General features: G+C 46.3%; 1 protein-coding gene across 2 annotated transcripts in view; it reads left to right on the forward strand.

Annotated features, from left to right (window-relative positions):
- MED27 (mediator complex subunit 27) overlaps nucleotides 1-22,375 on the forward strand; it is a 443,188-nt gene that overhangs the window by 398,569 nt on the left and 22,244 nt on the right. For both annotated transcript variants that reach the window (XM_050760248.1, XM_050760249.1), the window contains 2 exons: nucleotides 10,995-11,102; nucleotides 20,827-20,868. In XM_050760248.1, coding sequence (XP_050616205.1) covers nucleotides 10,995-11,102; nucleotides 20,827-20,868 — 150 coding nt within the window. The remainder of the gene's footprint in view (nucleotides 1-10,994; nucleotides 11,103-20,826; nucleotides 20,869-22,375) is intronic.

The following is a 22,375-nucleotide window of genomic DNA, read 5'->3' on the forward strand; positions in this document are numbered from 1 at the left end:
ATAAGCTACCTCATAAAAAACTTGTTAGCCAGGTGGAATGACTCACACATGTAATCCCAGCACTTGGGGCGGTCAAGGCAGGAAGACTGCTTGAGGCCAGGAGTTCAAGGCCAGCCTGGGCAACGTAGTGAGACACTCCCCCCCGCCATCTCTATTTAAAAGAAAGAAAAAAGAAAAATTAGTCCGGAAGTTCCAGGCTGCAGTGAGCTATGATCATGCCACTGTTCTCCAGCCTGGGTAACGGAGCAAGACCCTGTCTCTAAAAAATAATAAAAATATAAAAATAAAACACGTCTTATTAGGCAGGGTGTTTAATAATTTTTAAAAATAATGATAACAGATCAGCTGCAGTGGCTCACGCCTGTAATCCCAGCACTTTGGAAGGCCGAGGCAGATGGATTGTTTGAGTCCAGGAGTCCCAGACCAGCCTGGACAACATGACGAAACCCCGTCTCTACAAAAAATTAGCTGGGCTGGGCGCAGCAGCTTACACCTGTAATCCCAGCACTTTGGGAGGCCAAGGCAGGCAGATCATGAGGTCAGGAGTTTGAGACCAGCCTGACCAACATGGTGAAACTCCCGTCTCTACTAAAAATACAAAAATTAGCCAGTGTGGTGGTGCTCGCCTGTAATCCCAGCTACTCAGGAGGCTGAGGCAGGAGAATCACTTGAACCCAGGAGGCAGAGGTTGCAGTGAGCCGAGATCACGCCACTGCACTCCAGCCTAGGCGACAGAGTGAGACTCCATCTAAAAAAAAAAAAATTAGCTGTGTCTGGTGGCACATGCCTGTAGTCCCAACTACTTGGGAGGCTGAGGCAGGAGGATCACTTAAGCCCGGGAGGTAGAGGTTGCAGTGAGCTAAGATCACGCCTCTGCACTCTAACCTGGGCAACAGAGTGAGACCCTGTCTCAAAAATATTAATAATGACAACAGTGATAATATTTTGCCATGATGCAAGGAGTGCCCACTGAGTACAGTGTCCCAACAGTAGCTCTCCTGGACGCCCAATAGCATCAGCTGTGCAGACCTTAGAGAGGGCTCCATGTTAGAAGTAAGAAAGTCAAAGTGCATGTGGGCTGCCTTTCCCAGGGCCACTCTGCCCTATACATGGCAGAGGCAGTATCTGAACCTGGGTCTCAGGCTCCAAACCCCTGGCGCTCATCCCACACTGCCTATCCCTGTGCTGAGGGGACTAATGGGGTAACCCCGTCATACGGTTTGACTGTGTCCCCACCCAAATCTCATCTTGTAGCTCCCATAATTCCCGTGTGTTGTGGGAGGAACCCGGTAGAAGATGATCGAATCATGGGGGCGGGTCTTTCCCGTGCCGTTCTCATGATAGTGAGTGGGTCTCACAAGATCTGATGGTTTTAAAAACAGGAGTTTCTCTGCACAAGCTCTCTCTTTGCCTGCTGCCATCTACATAAGACATGACTTGCTCCTCCTTGCCTTCTGCCATGATTGTGAGGCCTCCCCAGCCATGTGGAACTGTAAGTCCAATAAACCTCTTTCTTTTGTACATTGCCCAGTGTCAAGTGTGTCTTTCTCAGCACTGTGAAAACGGACTAATACACCCTGTGGCCACCACTGACTGACCCAGCCCTTGCCATGGTTCAGACGCGGTGCTGAGCACTTCACATGCATGGTGTCATTCCTTTCAGGGTTGACAGGCAAGAAAACCGAGGCCTAAAGAGGTCAAGTGACTTGCTCAAGGTCACACAGCCAGGAGGGAGCAGAGCCAAGACACAAATGCAGGTCTGTCTTCCTCCCAGCGCCCAGAACTGTAGCTGCCGTGCTCTCCCATCTTGCTGGCAAGTTGGTTTCTGACTTGTTGGCAAACAGACCCTACATTCAGTTTGCCTGCCTAGTTTTTGCTGGGTCCTTGTCAGAGGAAAAATACAATTCACCTCTTAGGGTTGTAACAACTTTGTATCTGGAGTCTAGTCCGTATGTGGCAGCCGCCCCCAGGGCCATTTCTCCTTTCCTGTATCACATTATATTGCGTTGTGTTTTATCATTGGAGGCACAACTGGTTTGGTTTTGCAGAGCAAAATGAGTGACCTTCAGCATGGAAGAACATCAGTTTTAGCTTTGACAGTCCCTCAGTCTGACCTCTTGGTTTCCAAGTCACATCGCTCTGTTTTCTTTTTATGATTCAGTTACTGTCCTGCACGATACAGTCCTGGTGGCCCCCTCTTCCGTGGCATGACAGTTTATCTTCTCTGCCCCAGCTCTGCCAGAGTTTCAGCCTTTCCGAGTTGGTCTGTCTCTGTTTTCTTTTGACTGTATCCAATTTTACAGTTTTCCTAGAAAGAAGCAACAGCCAGTTTCCCTCATCCCCCTTGCTGCTGCAGCTCTCGAGCCTGCTGTTAAGAGAACAATTCCGCCCAGCACGACTCTGTCAGGGCTACACATACTTAGCAGCTGTGCAGAATTCAGAGTGCTAGCTTTTTAAAAAAAGCTAAAATTAGAGGAGCAAGTAGTTTATTAGCATCTTAGAGATGGGGTCAGCTTTGTGTGTATGAAGTCATTTGTGAGGGAAGCCAGGAGTCTCGATTGGCAAGGCTTTGAGCCCCTTAACAGAGCCCTGGAGGAGGATTGCTGGGTAGCTGGAGGAGTCCATGACTCAAGGCTCTTTGGTCACCGTTGCTTGTGATTTATAGACACGGATGTGGGGTCATGGGCCAGGCATGAGGTAGGGAAACAGCAAGAGGCAGCTTCTGGCCCTTCACAGAAAACCAGTGACCTTGGACTCAAATCTTTCAAAACTTCAGCTTCCTTCTATTAAGAATGGGAATGAGACACCTGCCTGGGCTGAATCCCGGGGTTGTTAGGCAGACGGAGGAGGAAGTTGCCTGCCCTGTGTGCATGCACCTGCCCTTGTTCCAGAGCCAAGGGGTAAATCTGCATGATACGGAGGAAGGACCCCCAGGAAAAGTGTAGGGGCACTGATCAGTTTTTACAGACCACATCTAAAAACACCCCTTAGAGGAGATCCCCATTTGGAACCCCATTTGGGAACTGCTCATCTATACAGCCAACTCTACCCTTTCAAAATGTGCAGCGCATGGCTGGGCGCGGTGGCTCAAGCCTGTAATCCCAGCACTTTGGGAGGCCGAGGCGGGTGGATCACGAGGTCAGGAGATCGAGACCATCCTGGCTAACATGGTGAAACCCCGTCTCTACTAAAAAATACAAAAAACTAGCCGGGCGTGGTGGCGGGCGCCTGTAGTCTCAGCTACTTGGGAGGCTGAGGCGGGAGAATGGCGTGAACCCGGGAGGCGGAGCTTGCAGTGAGCCGAGATCACGCCACTGCACTCTAGCCTGGGAGACACAGCGAGACTCCGTCTCAAAAAAAAAAAAATGTGCAGCGCACTGGGCAGGTGCTGAACCAGGCATGTTCTGGTTGTGCCAGACAGCTCAGTGAGGCAGTGTCCTCCTCCCTTCGTTCCTCAAGCACACTGTGAGCTCCAGGTGGCAGAGCACTTCAGGTGCCCTCCAGTGACTCCAGGCATATGTCGGCTTTGTCACCTTCTTTAAGGTAGGAGCCATATTTGATACTTCTTAACCTCCCTAGGCCTCAGTTTCCTTCTTTAGAAATGGGAGAGCTAGAGATAATGATTGTTCACATCCTTTCCAGCCCTGCAGTTCTGTGATTCTGTGAAGCAGTGTCCTTGCCCAGTGTTGTACACAGTACAGACATCTCTTCAGCAGGACACTGCTCACCGCACTCACTCACCTTAGCCTGTTCTTTGTTTGGAATTAGTACAAAGAGAAAGGCTCTCAGTATTGTATGAAGGAAAACGCTTCCTAAATCTCCTTGAGGAGTGCCCGCCTGCCCCTCCTTTCCACCCTTCCTCCTTCTCTCCCCTCCTTCCCCCTTCTCCCTCCCTCATTCTCTCTCCCCATCTCTCCCCATCTCTTCCTCTGTCTCTCTCACCTCTCTCTCTCCCCGTCTCTCCTTGTGTCTCCCCTCTCCTCCTCTGTGTCTCTCTCTTCTCTCTCCCTCCCTCCTTCTCTCTTACCCTTTTTTTCTCTCCCTCCCTCTCTCTCCCTCTCCCTCTTTCTTTCTGCTATACTTGGAAAAACATCATTTAAATTACAACAGACCCCTTAAGGGCACTTACATACCAGACTTTTATTTTGTATACAGAAAATAACATTCATGGATGGTTTTACAGAAATAGTTGGCTTCTTTTTAATTTTAATAACACACTCCCCTCCCCAAAGCAGGGCTTAGACATGCCACCATTTGTCTAACTGACAAACCCCTGAACTACCCCCCTTCACCCCCCACACACGGGCTTTCTGCCAGGTTGGGGATGCCACCTGGGCCCGGGTTCCTCGTGCAGGTAAGCTTTTGGTCAGCTCACCTCCCCTGATACTAGACACAGATACCGCTCAGTTTCAAAGCTCCCCTACACGAGTTCTAGGGGAAGAACGTTTTAAGTGACCTCTCACCTTCTCAGCTCACATGGTTAGGCGGTAGAGATATCATTTCCACCACCAGATTTGTTCGGTTTTCGTTAGACATCAGTTGGCAGAGCCGAACTAAATACTTTTTCTACTTTCCTCCCACTTTTCCTTTCCTGTCTTGTGACTTGCCTTGCCACAGTGGACTAGAAATTCTCTTCATGGAATACAGCGTGGCAGGCGATCGCTGGAAAAGCAGATAGAGAAGACCACCAGTTTCAGCCCCCGCTGCCCAGAGTGCAGCTGACCTGATGGGGGGCTAGGCAGGGGCAGCTTTTCTAAATACACTTCAGGGAGGCGATGGCCAGATGGGAGGCGGGCTGGGCTTCCTCTTCAAGTGCACCTTGATGCCTGCACAGGAAACATAGTGCCTCCCTGACTCTCTACCATGAGTAGTGAGCGAGCTCTTTGGAAATGTGCTGCTTGGTATAGAAAAGTGTTACCTTGGCAACAGCAAGCTCGCTTCATTACCAGATGGCATTAGCTTTTATTAGTGGTATCCTATAGCACTTGCCAAGAGCCGACCTGTAGTCCTGTCGGTGGGCGTTTTGCTGCTGACTGTGACCAGCGTTGGCTAGTTTGTGGAAAGATGCCCATCAGCCTGTATGTGCCGCATTGCCTTATCAGTCTATCAAAAAGTTCAAGGTCACTACAACCTGGTGCATCCAGATACGTTAGAAACTGGCACACGCCAGATACATGAGAATCGGAATCCTCGTAGAGCGATGTGAGGGCTGGGAGGACTGCTGGAGAGCGCACACCAGGCTCCATCTCGATGGCAGAGCCAGGAGGGCTCCTGTTATGTTACCCTTCCTGCCGCACCACACTCCGAAGAGAAAGGATGCTACCAGCCATTGAGCTTTGCTGTGCACCAAGGGCCCAAGTTTTACATGGTCTCGCCTCCTTCAGTTTCCTCAAAAGCTCCCACCACATTTCACAGCTGAGTAAACAGGCACCAGAGGTTGTCTGAGTTGCCCTGGGTCACACTGCCTGCAAGTGGAGAATGAGGGCCTGAAGCCCAGTGCTGGAGAGGAGGAGCAATTGACCTGCACACCAAATGGCCACCGCCAGGAGGTCTGGCTGCCCAACCCTCAGGCTTACAGGCACTTTCTGCTCACTGGTCACTCAGCAGACCCCACAGTCTTATTCATCCTTCAAGTCCAGCACAGCTGTCACCCCCTCTCAGCTTGCTGTAGCCCCAGGAGTGACAGCAGGAAGGGAAATTAACATAAGGGCCAGGTCAGTCAGTTCACTGACTTGGCTACAGCAGCAGTTCTGGTTCCAGCTTTGATGTTAACTGGCTTCAAACTATTTCACCTCCATTGAGTCCAAACAGGGGTTAGGGCCAAGTAACAGTAGCTGCCACTGAGCACTCCCTGTGCTGTCCTCTTCACCTGTGCATTGTCTCACTGACTCCTCACAGTCATCTGAGATGGGAATGCCATTATCTCCATTTAGATGTTCAGAGTAGGTAGGTAGCTAGGCCAAGCTTTCCAACAGCAGAGCCGAGACCTGATTCCAAAGCCTCAAAATGTTAGGCTCCAAAATTGGGTATATTATGACCATGTTAAAAATCCAGGCCAGGCGCAGTGGCTCATGCCTATAATCCCAGCACTTTGGGAGGCCGAGGTGGGAGGATCATTTGAGGTCAGGAGTTCAAAACCAACCTGGCCAACATAGTGAAACTCCATCTCTACTAAAACTACGAAAATTAGCTGGGCATGGTGGCACACACCTGTAATCCCAGCAACTAGAGAGGCTGAGGCAGGAGAAATCACTTGAACCTGGAAGGCAGAGGTTGCACTAGACAAGATGGTGCCGCTGCACTCCAACCTGGGAGACAGCAAGACTGTCTCAAAAAAAAAAAAATCCATCAAGCCATAATTCTATGCCTGTTCAACTTAGATGAGCACCAGGATCTTTTTTGGCTCTATAAAAAATAAGAATTGGCCGGGTGCAATGGCTCATGCCTGTAATTCCAGCACTTTGGGAGGCCGAGGCAGGTGGATCACCTGAGGTCAGGAGTTCGAGACCAGCCTGGTCAACATGGCAAAACCCTAAAAAAATACAAAAGTTAGCCGGGCATGGTGGCATGTGCCTGTAGTTCTAGCTACTTGGGAGGCTGAGGCAGGAGAATCACTTGAACCCAGGAGGTGGAGGTTGCAATGAGCCAAGATCATGCCACTGCACTCCAGCCTGGGTGACAGAGCGAGACTCCATCTCAAAAATAAATAAATAAATAAATGAGAATTGACAAACTTCATAGAGCTTTATGGATTCAGAAGATCCTAAAAGTAAGCCAGTGCAAGACTTTTCATACTGACTATCCATAAACTACTACAGCCCCAGAAGTCATCTTGCAAAAAAAAAAAAAAAAAAAAATCAAGCCTGCACCTCATCTTATTATCAATTTGCAGGCAACACAGAGGAAGAAGGAGCATGTTAAAGTATACCACCGGGATGCCATCAGCAAAATCCAGACTGTGGAAAACTCCGTAGGAGATAACCCAGTTTCTTCAACAGATAAAATGGGGGCATGGGGTTGGGAGGGCATCTCTTTAGTTTGGGAAAGACTTATGAGATGTGTCAGGCAGCCACCTTGTGTGGGCCATATCTGGATTCTGATACAAGCAGACTTGTAATAAAGTGGCATTTATGAGGCTGTTGGAAATCTGAACACTGAACTGGCTGCCTGATAATATTGGAGCGTTACTATAGATGTGGGTGTCATGGTTCTGCTTTTGTGCTTTTGGAACCCTTCGAGAAATATGTACTGAAATATTTACAGATGAAGTGGTCCCATGCTGTTATTTGTTTCAGAAGAGTAACTTAGGGAGGGAAAAGGAGGTAGAGGTGGAGGTGACAAGATTGGCCAAGAGTTGGTCATTGTTGAAGTTGGGATGGGTTCATGGGGTTCTTTGTACTATTTCATTTACTCGTGTATATGTTTTTAAATCTTCCATAATAAGAAGTTTTGAAAAATCAATTAAGTTGGTACTTTGGGCAGGGAAGGGGTTTGTTGGATTTTACTTTGTTTTGTTTTGATTTAGTAGTGCCCATCGCTGACAAGAGCAGAATGAAATAGATGTGTTCATACCTTTCTGGTTGGCATAACCCTTGTGGTTAGCAGTTTGGCAGATTATATCAAAAGCCTTAAAATATTTGTATTGTTTGCCACAGTAATTACGACTTTGCACATCTAGGGAAATAATTCCAAATGTGGTGAAAACTTTGTGAACAAAAGTATACACTGCAGCCATATTTATATTAGGGGAAACTTGGAAATAACCTGAATGTCCACCAATAAGAGAATGGTTAAAGAAATTATAGGATATCCTCTCAACAGAATGTCGTGCAGCAATGCAACACTGATTTTGAAGACTATATAGCAGTATGGAACAATACTTGTCATAGTTTTAAGGGAAAATTTGATTTGAAAATATACATGGCTGGGCGTGGTGGCTCGCACCAGTAATCCCAACACTTTGGGAGGCTAAGGAGGGCAGATCATGAGGTCAGGAGTTCAAAACCAGCCTGGCCAACATGGTGAAACCCCATCTCTACTAAAAGTACAAAAATTAGCTGGGCGTGGTGGCACACGCCTGTAATCCCAGCTACTCAGGAGGCTGAGGCAGGAGAATCGCTTGAACCCGGGAGGCAGAAGTTGCAGTGAGCTGAGATGGCGCCACTGCACTCCAGCCTGGGCAACAGAGTGAGACTCTGTTTCAGAAAAAAAATATATATATACATATATAGTTTCATTATAACAATGTTAGAAATTCAAAAACCATAAGCCTTTGATAATAAAAAGATTGAAAGGAGGTACCCCAAAATGTTAATAGTGATTATCTTTCTATCGCAAGACCGGGAACAACTATCAAGAAGATAGGAAGAACCTTTGTTCTCCACATTTAGATTTTTCCATAATAAACATTTATATTTTTAACTTTTTAAAGTATTAGTTAACTTTAAAATATCAAAATTAACTTTTAATACAAAAAAAGTTGCATATAAAATTTCTAGTGTTATTAGTGTGTATTTCTAAAATCTATCTTAAGAAACTTAAATTACAAAGGCAATTTATCATTTAATTAATGTCAGCCAGGTTTTGGTGTTTCGGGAAACAATTGCTTAGTCACCTAGGCTTATTAGCAAAGAAACTTAAAACGTGCAGTTGCAAACAGTGGCCCTTCCAGAGGAGACCTGTGGAGAATGTGTTGGGCCTACATTCACTTTAGCCTAGTGAGAAGGTACTGATTTCAGTGCCTGTAACTACAAAACTCGGCCGGGCGCGGTGGCTCACGCCTATAATCCTAGCACTTTGGGAGGCCAAGGCAGATGGATCACTTGAGGTCAGGAGTTTGAGATCAGCCTGGCCAACATGGTGAAACCCCCGTCTCTACTAAAAATACAAAAAAATTAGCCAGACGTGGTTGTGTTCGCCTGTAATCCCAGCTACTCGGAAGGCTGAAGCAGGAGAATTGCTTGAACCCAGGAGATGGACGTTGCAGTGAGCCGAGATCACACCACTGCACTCCAGCCTGGGTGAAACAGCGAGACTTCGTCTCAAAAACACACACACACACACACACACACACACACAAAAACTATAACTCAGTTGCTCTCCCTCCCTCCCTTTCTTCCAATAGGCTCCATGTTGACTAAAGACAGAGTTACTCACTCTACCTCCATGTTTTATTGGCATCCTTAGATAGGGATTTTCAGTTCCACAAAAAAATGACCCATTGATTGGACATAGGATGATAAAAAAATAAAGAGACCCACTGAACATTACATGGTGTGACAATATTTAAAAGTGTTATGCAGAAATGAGATGTCTTTATTAGTGTTCCCTTAAATGTAAATACCTATTTTTTCTTACCACGTTTGCATTCAGTACTATTTAAAGTATACAGAAATAGAGCTATCAACCTAACACTTGAAATTATTGAAGGAATCAAATGTTGGAGGTGTTCACTGATACCCAGGGCTAATCAAGGAAAGCAGAAGGTTGTTATTGGGGACGATCAGTTGGAAACTGCAAGGAATGGGGACATGAGGAAGGGGTGATTGGAGGTGGCATCCCCAGAAACTGACGGCAGGTTGGAGTTGAAGGATCAGGATTGCTGTCTGGGGCTAAGGCTCTTACCTTGTGCAGCTCAGCAGGGCTTTCCTTCAGCAAATTCTGTGACATCAAAGCCTCATCAGAGCAACTCGGACTGTGGGCGGGTGGGTCCCGGGCTGGGGTCTGCGTCCAGGGTCTCATATACGACATGAAAAGCTTTAGCAACGTTTTAGAAGAGTTACGTGAGCCCCTTGTCTTCATCCGTATATTGTTTATTGTTGCTATAATAGAATACCCGAAGCTGGGTAATTTATAAGAAAAGAGATTAAGCTCACAGTTCTGCCAGTTGGAAGTATAAGAAGCATGAAGCCCGTATCTGCTTCACCGGCTGGTGAGGGCTTTTGTGTTGCACTGCATCACAAACATCACAACATGGTGGAAGGTCTAAGGGGCGGCGACACATGTGAAGGACAAAACCCAAGGGGTGTCCTGGCTTTATAACAGCCCACTCTCTAGGGAGCTGATCTAGTCTCGCCAGAGCAGGGACACAGTACCTCGAGAAGGGACCCAGCCATTTCTGAGGGATCCACCTCCTTGACCCGAACACCCCCGACTAGGCCCCTCCACCCAACACCACACTGGGGATAAAATTTCAACGTGAGTTTTGGTGGGGGGAAACAGCCATATCCACACCATAGTGTCCCTAAAGAAAGGAAGGTGCTGTTTCTATTCTTGGTGCTGAGCCTATTCCAGCAAGCACAGCAGGTTCCTTTTACCCTGGCATACATGAAACTGCACTTTTTTTAGGATTTTTTTTTTTTTAATGTATAATATGTGCTTAGGTTCTGAGAGTAAAAGCACTTAAATGTATTTCCAGGATCATGTTTCCTTTTTGGAGATAAAATTCAGCTACTTTCCTTTTACCTCCTGACTTTATTTGGTATTGCTTTTCCACTTTTACCAGTTACTTTAAATAGATAGTTCAACCAAGAGGCATTTGGTACCTGCCTTTGCTCTGTATATTGTACTCTGTACATATTGCATAGGTCTACGTAGGGCCACGACATAGTACGAAACAACACGCTCACTAAATCCTATAATGGCCAGAATTGTAGGATCCTCACCTTTGAAAAAGAAAATCTTAAAATGGGAAGGGGAAGGATTTTACTTTTTCCAGCAGATAGTAAACATGTAAAACTTGTCCTCAGAGTTTGTAAGCCAAAACTATAAATAAATTTAGGGAAGTTAGACAAGTTGAGGCCCAAAACATTTTTCAGTGATTACAGAAAGAACTTGCTGTTACTGAGAGTTCGTTTTCCAGTGCTGGAGGAGCCACAGGGCCAGCACCGTGAATCCAGTCTCACTGGATCGGCCAGGTGGTCATTTCTTCTCACACTCCTGCCCAACGTTGTGTGATTTGCGTGCTGAAGTGTCAACTTACATGTGTTTGGCAGGTGACCTTGGGAAAGGTGTTGAAAGTGATCGTCGTCATGCGGAGCCTGTTCATTGATCGAACAATAGTAAAGGGATATAACGAGAATGTCTACACCGAAGATGGCAAGGTAAGCATTCTGGAATCTTGCGTGTTCCTTGATTTTCTGTATCCCAGAACAAATGTAGTCGAGTCTCAGATGAATGGCATTAAAAACGAGCAATCATAGCGGAAATGATCAACAAACGTAGATTTGTCCGGGTGAGGGTGAACACTTTATGAAAAAACATTTCGTTCTCTCTGCTTGCATTTTTCACCAAGCTTCTGCTTTTTCCTCTAAGCCTGATGCCCTTAGTTGAATTTCTAATTTATCACCTTAGACCCCCGTTGCCTCATTAAATGTGTCTTCTGAGGAAATGGATTTTTTTTCCCCAAGTCAAACAGCTTCTCAATAGCCCAGGGGTCAGCATTTTGCTTTTCCTAGAACCATGAGGAAAATTCCTGTTCATTTGACACAACCTGATGACACTCTTTTTCCACAAAACTAACAAGTCACCCTAAGGAAGTTGCTGTGCACAGCAGCATATATTGAATACTGCTGTTGAAAAAGACGTGTTATTTCCACGGGTGACTTCTTTCATGGAAAGTTCACCCAGGTGAACCCCTAATTCCTTTTGACTGCACAGTCTCCATATGGCTCCACAGAGAGCGTCGGAGGAGGCCGATGGGAGCTGACAGCCTTCATTTGTGTTTGCACCGGAGTGTAATGAGCACCCCGCCTGAGATGCCCCACACTCTGCCAGGCCACTCTCAGCACGGAGCCTGGTCTCCCCACCCCATCAGGAGCCTTTCCTTCCCCCATGACTCATTAAAACGTAAAAGTTTGTTAGCATGAATACTGGTACTCACCACCCAACAGCCACATTATAATGAGAATAGAATGTTCTTCAAAAAAAGGTGGTAACTGTGGCCTAGCACGTAGCAGGGCGTTCCATAAGAAGCATGGCCCGTGATATAATGAGATGTGTGTTTTGAACAAGTAACCCAGCATTTCCACATTCTACACAAGTGTTGTCTACATGGGATGCTACTCCTGCTCCAAGGACTGTGCCCAGTTCTCGTAAATTTCCTCATTGATACCATATCATTCATTGAAGGGAGATTTACTTTTTCTTTTTGGAAAAACCAAATGTCTTTGGAGCACGCGTGTAAAGTGAGTAATCAGTCAGGTATGGTCTGTGCGTCTGATTTGTAAACTCTGACAGCTGCTCCAGAAGGTTCCACACTGTCGGTCAGCAGCAGAGGCAGTACTGAGGGTAGTGTATACCCTCGCAGAGACCATGGGCAGTGGCATTTTGAGATGCCATTCTTGTTGGGTTTTTTCAAAGTTGACAACTTCATAGTCACGCCTGGTACAAAACATAACCCTTGCTTGCCAAGGACTTAGAAGCGAATTGGAGAGATGGAGAACAAATACGTAGAAACGTGAGTCATAATCAGGACCGTGCTACTAGAGTTACCAAACTTAGGGTGCAAATGAAGCATGCTCTGAATTGAGATCGTAAGGAGGAGTGGAAATTTACCTACTTTGCATGGTGACTTTCACATTCTATTTAATTGCCCCTTCCTGAAAGTGTGCGAAATAATACACATAAAGCACTTGGCACTTTTCCATCTAGTCGATACTCAGTAAATTATAACTGGTATTATTTTTATTCTACACTTAAAACAATGGTCTTGGAGTATAGAGTCTCATAGGTATGGTGCTTCCAAAATGCCTCTGATCGCCCCTCCTCAGCTGCTCCAGTTACTTCCTTCTTTCTTGTCTTCACCCTTGACTTCCCAGTTTCCCAGAGTTTTTTCTCCCTCTGCGCATTCTCTTTGGCCATTCCCATCCATGTCACCCACGCAAGGATCACTCATGATTTGTTTCTAGATCAGACTTCTTCCCATGTTCCTCAAGTTTAGCCTGTCCAAAACAAAACTCATCATCTCTCTCCCTAAACTCAGTTTCCCTCCTCTTTTCCTTATCTTGTTTAACAGTACCACCACCTAACTGGTTAAACCTTTCTTCCCTTCATCCCGCTGGTCTAGGCTGTCAGTGATTACTGGCAGTTCTCCCTCTTAAGTAACTCTCAAACCGGGCCCCCCATCCCTCTCCACCCCTCTCGCTCCTCTCCAGTTCTCATTATCTCTGCACTGAAGAATGCACGCACCGCCTCACTTCTAGTCTCCAGTCTTGCTTCCCTCACAGTCTGTCCTTCACTTGGCTTCCAGAGCTGTCTTCCTAAAATACACATGCGAGCGGATGATTCTCTTTCTTTTCGCCATCTCCCCCTTGCCCAAAGCAGTCCTCCCCAAAGTAGGAAAGTAGGCTATTAATAGATGTTAGGCAGAAAGCAATGCATGGTCAAACAAGTTGGAGAAACTCTGGGTTAGAGAAAGTTCAGTGGGTTTCTTTACTGTGGAAACCAGTTTGCTGATGTGCCTTATGAATATCTTAAGGGAGTAGAGAGTATGCAATATTTTCCTAACTTATTTGACCACCAAATTCTTTTGTCTTCCTTTATTCTTAGAACATATTGTGACATTGCCATTTTGTAGAACATACTTCTGAACACTCTGGCTTGTAGAATAAAATCCAGACTCCTCTGCAAGGCCTCATGGCGTAGCCCCTGCCTTCCTTTCTGACCTCATCTGGCATCATTCTCTACACACACCTCATCTTATCTCCAGCCTCATGTGCTCCCTGTAGCTGCCAGGACATGCCAGACTCTTTCACATATTTGCACATCCTGTGCTTTTTGCCCTGGGATCCCTCCTAGACCACCTGACAAAGTTTTACTCTTCCCTTTACACTGGCTGAATGCCATCTTCCTTCCCATCCTGTCTCCATTTTCCCAAGAGCCTCTTTGCTTACGAGCATGGGCTCTAGAGATGGCCGACCTGGTTTGCCTCTCCTTACAGCACAGAGTAGTCATCATTATCCACACACCCACAGAATTCAGAACAATCTTTTACTAGTACTAAAATTAGTGCATCATGATTATTTGCATGTCCATCTTGCAATTAATAAAAATACTAACAATACTAACACACATTGGTCAGGTAGGCGCTGCACAAAGCGAACTTTGCCCACAGTGACTGTTGAATCCTCCTCACAGCATCATGACGTAGGGGCTGCTCTTAGATTCATTTTACACATGGAGAGACTGAGACCTAGAATGTTAAAGTTGCCCACCACCACACAGGGCTGGATCTCAATCCTGCATCTGCCAGGAGCTCCTCAAGGGCACAGGCTCCATCGTGTGACTCTTTGTCCCTAGGGTGCACTTCTGTGCCAGGAGCATGGTAGGAGCCCAGTCCTGTCTGGGAGGAGATGATGGAAAAGCCTACTTGGGATATGAAAATGCTCAAGCTGGAATGCAAAGTGGAGAATCAAAAATGAGAAATGGGGACTAAAAGGAGCGCCAGGAATTGAAGTCGTAAATAAGTCAAAGGATAAAAACAGACACGCGAGTAAAGGGAGACCTCGGGCCCTCCTGAGGAGAGATTAGCCCAGCTTCTCTCTTCCTCCTAAGGAAAATGGCTGTGCATTTGGGGCCCTGGTTGACATCAGAAATGTGGTGGGACAGGAAGCCTTGTGTCCCCCTTTACAACTGTATGCATTGGCCCAAGCAGTAAGCAGAGACCCTAAAACTGGAAATTGCAAGACTGACAGAACCAGGCCCCTTGGTACTTTAAGGACACACTGACCACATTTGGCAGAGAAGCTCTCAAAATGACTGCTCCACCCAGAATCTCATCCTAGCCAATTTGATTAGCCCCTTTTTTTCAGAGCACTTCACAAATGATAAAAATAAACCATGCAGACATTATTAGTGCTCTATTTTGAGTACTCTGTGTGTACTTTATTTATATACAATCTAGGCATTAGTGCAATTAACGTGTTGAATTGTCTGGCACATCCCAAATGAAATGTGGTGTCTGGAAGGAGCCACTGGGGCCTGACATGTGTTCTGCAAGAGCACGTTGTTGCTGGAGACGTCGCTGCTCCCGGGACGCAGCCCTGCATTTGCTGAGTTGGTGCCTAGGTGGCTGCAGGGGGCTGTTTTGCTGCAGTCTCCTGGAGCACAGCCACAGAGGCCTGGGTGTGGCTCAGGAAGCCTCCTATGGGCTTAACTTCTGCCTCTGCGGTTGTCTGTGTCCTCCAAGCCTGAAGCAGCCAGCACATTCGAAAGTTTCATTATCCTTATTGCTGCTGTAGTGGCCCAGCACCACCCCTAATTTCCAGACCTTGCAGGTTTTTTCCCCATTAGAATCCAGCCCAGCAAGGCTATCACTTTGCGTAACAACCACCACCATGACCCAAGCCTCCTGTCTCTTTACCTGCAATGCATATTTTTGATACCAAGGACCAATAGCCTGATTCGTCTAATAAAACAAAAATGCTTTCGGACTTACCAACCACTTACTCATTGTAATCAGGGAGTAGCAAGAGCCATGACTCAGCATGTTAAAAGGCAGGATTGAAGATGAATACCTGGCCATTGTCCTGATTTTATACCAGTCAGACTTAACTGAAAAAATATGTGTCTCGGTTGAATTTATCTTATTAGGGGATTTAGGTTATGTTAATGCTATAGCTTCATTAATTACCCCATATCAATAAAAAAAAGGCAGCTTTTAGCCTCCAAGCATAAGAGAGGAAAAGAAATGGTGGTATCAAAGGAAACCTTCAAAGACAGCCAGAGCTGTCTCCAGGGTAATTTCTGATCCCCGCATTCTTCCCACTTCAAAGTTGGCTGTGTGTGTGCATGTGGGTCGAGGGGGTGGGGAGCTGAATCTGATTTCTCTAATAAGTGTTGGCATCAGCCCTGTTTGATATCAGATGCAGGGAACATTTTGATTTGTTATAGCCTTTGAAATTGTTCAGACGACCTTCAGAAAAATGGCCTCTTGTTACTTCTAGGGGGAAGGGTGAAAGCCAGGGAAAGGGGAATCCAGTTTAATTCATATGCAGAGGATGCCCTGAAATTGAGCTTTCAGCAGTTTTTTAGTAACAAATGCATGTCCTGATTGAAAGTGAAAAGTTGAAGAATAATAGACCTGTAACACTGTGTTCTTGGGTGAGGCTCTTGTTCACTCTTGTATTCTCTGGGGAGGGTGGGCGGATTTGAGAGGGTGACCACATAGAAGTTTATGGTTTTGAAAACGTGGGTAACCATGGAGAGCTCCGTCACCATAGCTGGTTTACAGCATTCTATCCAAACCGGTAGGCCTATCACCTATTCACCTTGCAAGATGAAGCTACTAAATAAAGATTCTAAAAGTTGGAAGCTTGTGTGGCTTATGAGTTTTATTTAGATAATTTTGAATCTATTCCACTGTTTTTTGAAATGAAGTAAAGAATTGATAACTTCCTGATGAGCTGCCAAAATGTTCACGTGCTGTTAAATGAATTTTAGCGGCAGTGGTTGTCACAGCAGCAGGCCTCAAAGCAGAACTGTGCTCCCGGAAGAGCTGCGTAAGTGACAGCTGAGGGAGCGTGCAGCCCCAGCATCCCGCCTGCCATCTAGCTGGAAGGCAGTCTCTTCCTCCCAGGGGAAGAGCTAGGCCTCTGCACACAGACCTGGTTTCAAATTCCCCACCTCGCATTGACTATGCAATGGTGGACAAGTTGCCTAACTTCTCTGAGCCTCAGTGTCCTCATCTGTGAATCGGAAAGGATTTTATCAACCTCATGTTATCACCAAAGGAATTTTAAAAGATAATGCAGGTAAAGGGTAGGCCGAATGCATCATCTTCATCAGTAAATGGCATCTGCCCTTGCTGGTTGTGATGGTGGTGGTGGTGGTGGTGGTGGTGGTCAGCATTGCAGACAGAATCACCTGCCTGCTGATACCGGGTCGCTCTGATTGTTCTTGTCAGTGAATAAATTTGATTTGTCACCATTTTCACCAGTTCTTCCTGTGTATCAAGAGGTCTTTTGATATCTTGGTGTTTGCCCCTAAGAATAGATGTGTCTGTGCTAAAGCAGTTGGTCATCTGCAGGGTTTGTTTTCATTTCACCTGAGAACAGACCACACCCCACCCACCCTTAAAATACTTACTCCAATCCCCAGAGGCCAGGAGGCTGCTATGAGACTGCAGACTCAGCCACCAATTACCGCAAGGTTGACTTTTGTGTTTTCAGATCTTTCTAATGCTCACAGTACTGAAGAGTGCTTTGCTTTCTTTTTCCTGGCACTATAGTTCAGAATAATTTCTTGTTCATCAGGCTGAAGGTCTGCAGCTTCCAGAATGCTCCTTTTTTGAATATTGCAGCCAGCAAAGAATTGGTAGCCATGTCTGCCTCTGCAGCAAATAAGCTGAAGCTAATAAATACTCACTTGGATCAGTCCTGGCTCCCTGAAATGAATTTCTGAAATCTTCCTGGCCCTGAGGAGAGGCAGGGCATTGACTCCAGAATGCTCATTTCATTGGCTTTCTTTGGCATAAATCTAGCAGAAAATCAAGTCCGAACCACCTGCTGTGCACTCCTAGCAAAAGAGGGCCCTATTGTTCAGAGGTTCTTTTCCACCCATGCGCGCCAGGTAAATAGACCGTATTGTCTAAGGTCCTTCTGTCCCAGATGGTAGGAGCTTTTCCCTAGGGTCCTGAATAATATATTTAAACCTTTTAAAAAGAGCATCATCCTCACTTTGAATAAATGTGGTGTGTGTGGAGAATCCACAATGAGGCTGGAGAGGCCACGTTTTCACTAAACCTATGCGTAGTTTTCTCTAGATTTTTTAAAATTAAAACATTTTGCAGATACTGAAGGATTTTTAAATATGTTTATCTTTAAGATAAAAGCTATAACTTTTTAACCCAGCAGATTCTTCTTTTCTGTTTTTCTTGGCTCTGCGTTTGTGTCTTGCTCTGCTTATGTATGATGTAAGCAGGCAGGAAGGGTAAACAGTGAAGAAGTTCAGAAGAAACAGCTGTGCGCTCAAAATGGAAGGAGAACTGTATTAGTTCCAAGTTCAGACATCGGTGTTCCTCTTCCTAAAATTGAGATTTAGCATCTTTGGATTCTCCCTGTCATCTTGGCAGTGATTTGGGTACAACTAAAAGATGCAAAAGTCATTCTTATTCATCCTGCAACCCCTGAATCATCTTTCAATGCTGCATTTGTTAAGCCCTGGGCTGCACTGCTGCAGTAAGTAATACGAACCTGATTTATCCTCCCAAATATGACCAGCTGCCCAACAGTAGTTTTCTTCAACAGAATTGATAACATGGGGAATTAATTTCATATGTTTCTTTTGAGGTTTCCCTCAGAGTTATCTGGAGGTAACATGTCACTTTTCCCCTTGCAAATTGTTGAGCTGTCACATTGTAATTCCAGCGCTGGAAGATCTTTAAAATTCTTACTCCATCCAGTGGTTTAAGTTGGGGGCACTGACTGGCAATTGACACCACCTTTCTGAAGAGCAGTTTAGCCAGAGTAGAAAGAGGGTGATCTGTTGAGGGTTTTTGTGGCAATCCAAGAAGGAGATGATCGGTGCAGGCAGTGGGGGTAGGGAGAGATGGGTGAACTTGAGGTTCATTTTTCCGATTGAATGAATGAATGCTGGATCAGTGAAAGCTCCTCCATGATTTGTCATGGAGTGCGATGAACTAAACCTCTGCCCTGTCCTGCAGTAATAGAGTGGCCTCCTCAGAATCATCTTAACCTTCTCTGCTGTCCTGAAAGTCTTCAAACACAGTGAAATTTTCATGAAACTAATTGTGAACAGGGAAAAGCCAGGAGAACTAAATGTATATGCCTGTTCACAGCCCTGCTTTTAATTTCCAAGCACTGTTTTCAGAAAGCCAGGTTTTAGTGTCTTCCGCAGAATAGACACAGGGCTCCTAAGTGTTCTGGGTCAAGTGTAGCACATCTTGTCCTGTCTTCTTAAAGGACTTTTTCTGTCCAGTGGCTTCCCAATGCTTTCTGGTACTCCAAAATCAATCATACACCACACAGGCCTAAAACGCCATGGCCCAGGGTTCTACCTGACCACTGGCCAACCCCAAAGGCAGGTTCCCAGAGGCTCATTAACCAGGTGTTCCATTCACTCAGCTCTTGAACTCATATATTAAAGTCAACTTTTTAGCACCTATGGGACACAGTGATGGCTTTCTCATTTCCTCATTGCCCTTGAACCGTCCCTGTCAGCACTGTATTGTGGGTAGTTCTATTTTTGCTGTACTTAATTTGTTCTAAACTCTTGAAACAGAAGGCATTGATCTGGTATATCATGCAAACCAGTAAAAACCAAAATGGTTTTGGTTAGAATGAGCTACTGAAGTACCCTGTGTGTGACCAAGTGTGGCCAGAGGAGGACTGGACTGGGTTTACTGTGAGCCCTACCCACATGCCAACTCACACCTCCTCCAGCTTCTTCATTCGTCAAGTAGGGGCGCCCTAGAGCAGGGGCTCTTGACCTGCCAGGCGTCAGTTACCCTTGGGAGCAGCGCTACAAAACAAACAATGGAACAGGCTCTTGGGCCCGCTCCAGCCACTGATTCCATACTCTAGGGGAGGAACTGAGCAATCTGTATATTAAAAAACAAAAACCTTCCCCCAGGGGCTTCTGATGCCCAGCCAGGATTTGAGCACCACCAGATGAGGCCATCTGTAAGATGCCTCGCCAGACAGTCTTGGGCTCGTGAACGGCTCTGAGCTGTTGTTTCCCCATCTGGAGAGGAAGACTGTTCTTGGGACCAGCCACGTGGGCCAGTTCTGGGAATTACACGAGTGTGTGTGGAGGGCCTAGTGCGGTGCCTGGCATGGAACAGGTGCCCAGCAGCTGGATGCTGCCAGCTTTCCTCCACTCAGAAAAGACCTACTGATGCCCACGACATGCCAGACCCCATTTGTGGACCGGGGGAGGCAGTGGGAAGGAAGGCAAGCCTCCTGTCCTCACCAACTTCCATCCTGTGGGCAAGTCAGGCAGGAAACAAGTAAATAAAGGAATAATCGAGCTTCAGGCAGTTAAATGTTACGAAAACTTTAAATTTTGAAATGGTAAAGAGGGCCCAGCATAGTGGCTCATGCCTGTAATCCCAGTACTTTGGGAGTCCAAGGAGGGCAGATCACCTGAGGTCAGGAGTTTGAGACCAACCTGGCCAACATAGGGAAACCCCAGCTCTACTAAAAATATGAAAATTAACCAGGCATGGTGGCGCACTCCTATAGTCCCAGCCACTCGGGTGGCTTGAACCTGGGAGGTGCGGGTTGCAGTGAGCTGAGATCACACCACTGCACTCCAGCCTGGGTGACAGAGCCAGACTCCATCTCAAAAAAAAAAAAAAAAAAGGAAAGAGAATCAAGGTAACAGGTACCGGAAAGAATGTTTTGATAGGGTAACTGGGAAATGCCTCTCTGATGAGGTGACATTTGAGCTTAAGGGGGTATAAGAAAAGCCACACAGGGGTTTATGGGAAAAACAGTTCAGGCAGAGGGCACAGCAAGTGCAAAGGGCCTGAAGCAGCGTTGACCTTGGCATTGAGAAATGCAAGAGCCGTGGTGAGAATCAAAGTTGCAAGTGAGCCAGGGGATCAGCCTGCAGGAGCCCTGGAAGCAGCAGGTCCCTCAAGGTGACTTCCTGTATTCCTCCATTTGCTTTTCTTAACTTACCTACAAATGGATAAAGAAGAAATTAAGTCGGACAGTTAAGATCCTTTTCAACCCTGAGATCCTATTATTCTATAATCAGATTTTTTTTCAAGTTTAAGAAGGGTTAACAGTAGTTACAATATGATTTCTTGAAGTCCCGAATTCTAAGACCGATGCTGATGATCCTTCTCTCCTTTCCCCTCAGCTTGATATATGGTCCAAATCCAACTATCAAGTATTCCAGAAGGTAAGTTTTATTTTTTGCTTCTTACTCAAGTGGCATTGAGAAAACCTGAATGCTTTGAGATTTAAACATTGGTCTCAAAACAGAGGCTTTTGAAAAAGTGAAAAAAGCCAGACAGAAAAGGATGCTCACTGTCTGATTCCATATGTATGACATTCTGGAAAAAACAAAACCTTAGGGACAGAAATCACATCAGTGGTTGCCTAGGGGAGGGTACAGGGAATTGACCCCAAAGGGGCACAAGGGAACGTGGGGTGGTGGGAATATTCTGTATCTTAATTGTGGTGTTGTTACACAACTGTACATGTTTGTCAAAACTCACGACTATATTACTACAAAGGGGCAGTCTTATTGTGTGTAAATTATACCTTAGGAAAACCGTAGGTTTTTGAGATGTTCCAAAAACTGGATTCTGAAAAACCTAGTTTTAAAACTCGATTTCTCAGAGCCCTAGCGGTTTCCACTGGTGCCCAAGGGATGGACCAAGGGAGGCAGGCTGGCAGTCCCTCACCCAGCCCCTTCCCCACTTTGTGCTCTGGGGACACTGTATCTTTTTCAGATATTGGGCTTCCTTATGAAAAACTGTTATGGGAAATGTCAGACAAAATGAAAAGTGACCAGAGAAAATTCATTCCCCCAGCTCCTGACAGTGCAGGGCCCCTTCCCTGGACCAATTCAGGCCCTGTGGCTGATGAGGGTTCTGTGCCCCCCGCCACACCCCCACCAGTCCCCACAGTACTCAGGGCCAGCTCCCTGCAGGGCAGCAGCCCGCTTCTTCTGTTCTCATCCATCTTCCGTCTCTGGTCTCATCCAGTAGTGAAATAAGAGAGTTGGCCATCATCTCATTCATTCCCTCATCCAGCTCAACAACAGGTATCCACTCCCCAGCACTTTGGGAGGCCAAGGTGGGCGGATCACCTGAGGTCAGAAGTTCAAGACCAGCCTGGCCAACATGGCAAAACCCTGTCTGTACTAAAAATATAAAATTAGCCGGGCATGGTGGCGGGCACCTATAATCCTAGCTACTCGGGAGGCTGAGGCAGAAGAATTGCTTAAACCTGGGAGACAGAGGTTACAGTGAGCCAAGATTGTGCCGTTGCACTCCAGCCTGGATGACAGAGTGAGACTCCGTCTCAAAAAAAAAACAAAAAAACCAGTATCCACTGAGCCCCTTTGCCATGTGCCAGGCACTGTTAGATGCCAGGGCCACAGAGGAAACTCCCAACAGGCAAGGAAGCCTAACAAATAACTCCAGGTGATTAACCGGGGGTTGTGGCCAGGAACCACAGGGGGGCCTCCTTCCGATTAGGCTAGTCAGAGGAAGCCTTTGTAGGGGAAACTGAGGCAGGCAGTGTGAGAAGGAGGAGCCAGCCATGCGAAGGGGGAACAAAGTGGAGGTAGAAGGCAGGGTTCAGGTCAGGGAGGTACCTCTAGGCCCTGGTGCAGAATTCGGATTTTATCCTTAATTCAGTGAGAAACCACTGACGGGATTGACACAGGGGGATGTGAT

The sequence above is a fragment of the Macaca thibetana genome, chromosome 15, assembly GCF_024542745.1.
Source record: "Macaca thibetana thibetana isolate TM-01 chromosome 15, ASM2454274v1, whole genome shotgun sequence".
Lineage (NCBI taxonomy): Eukaryota > Metazoa > Chordata > Mammalia > Primates > Cercopithecidae > Macaca > Macaca thibetana.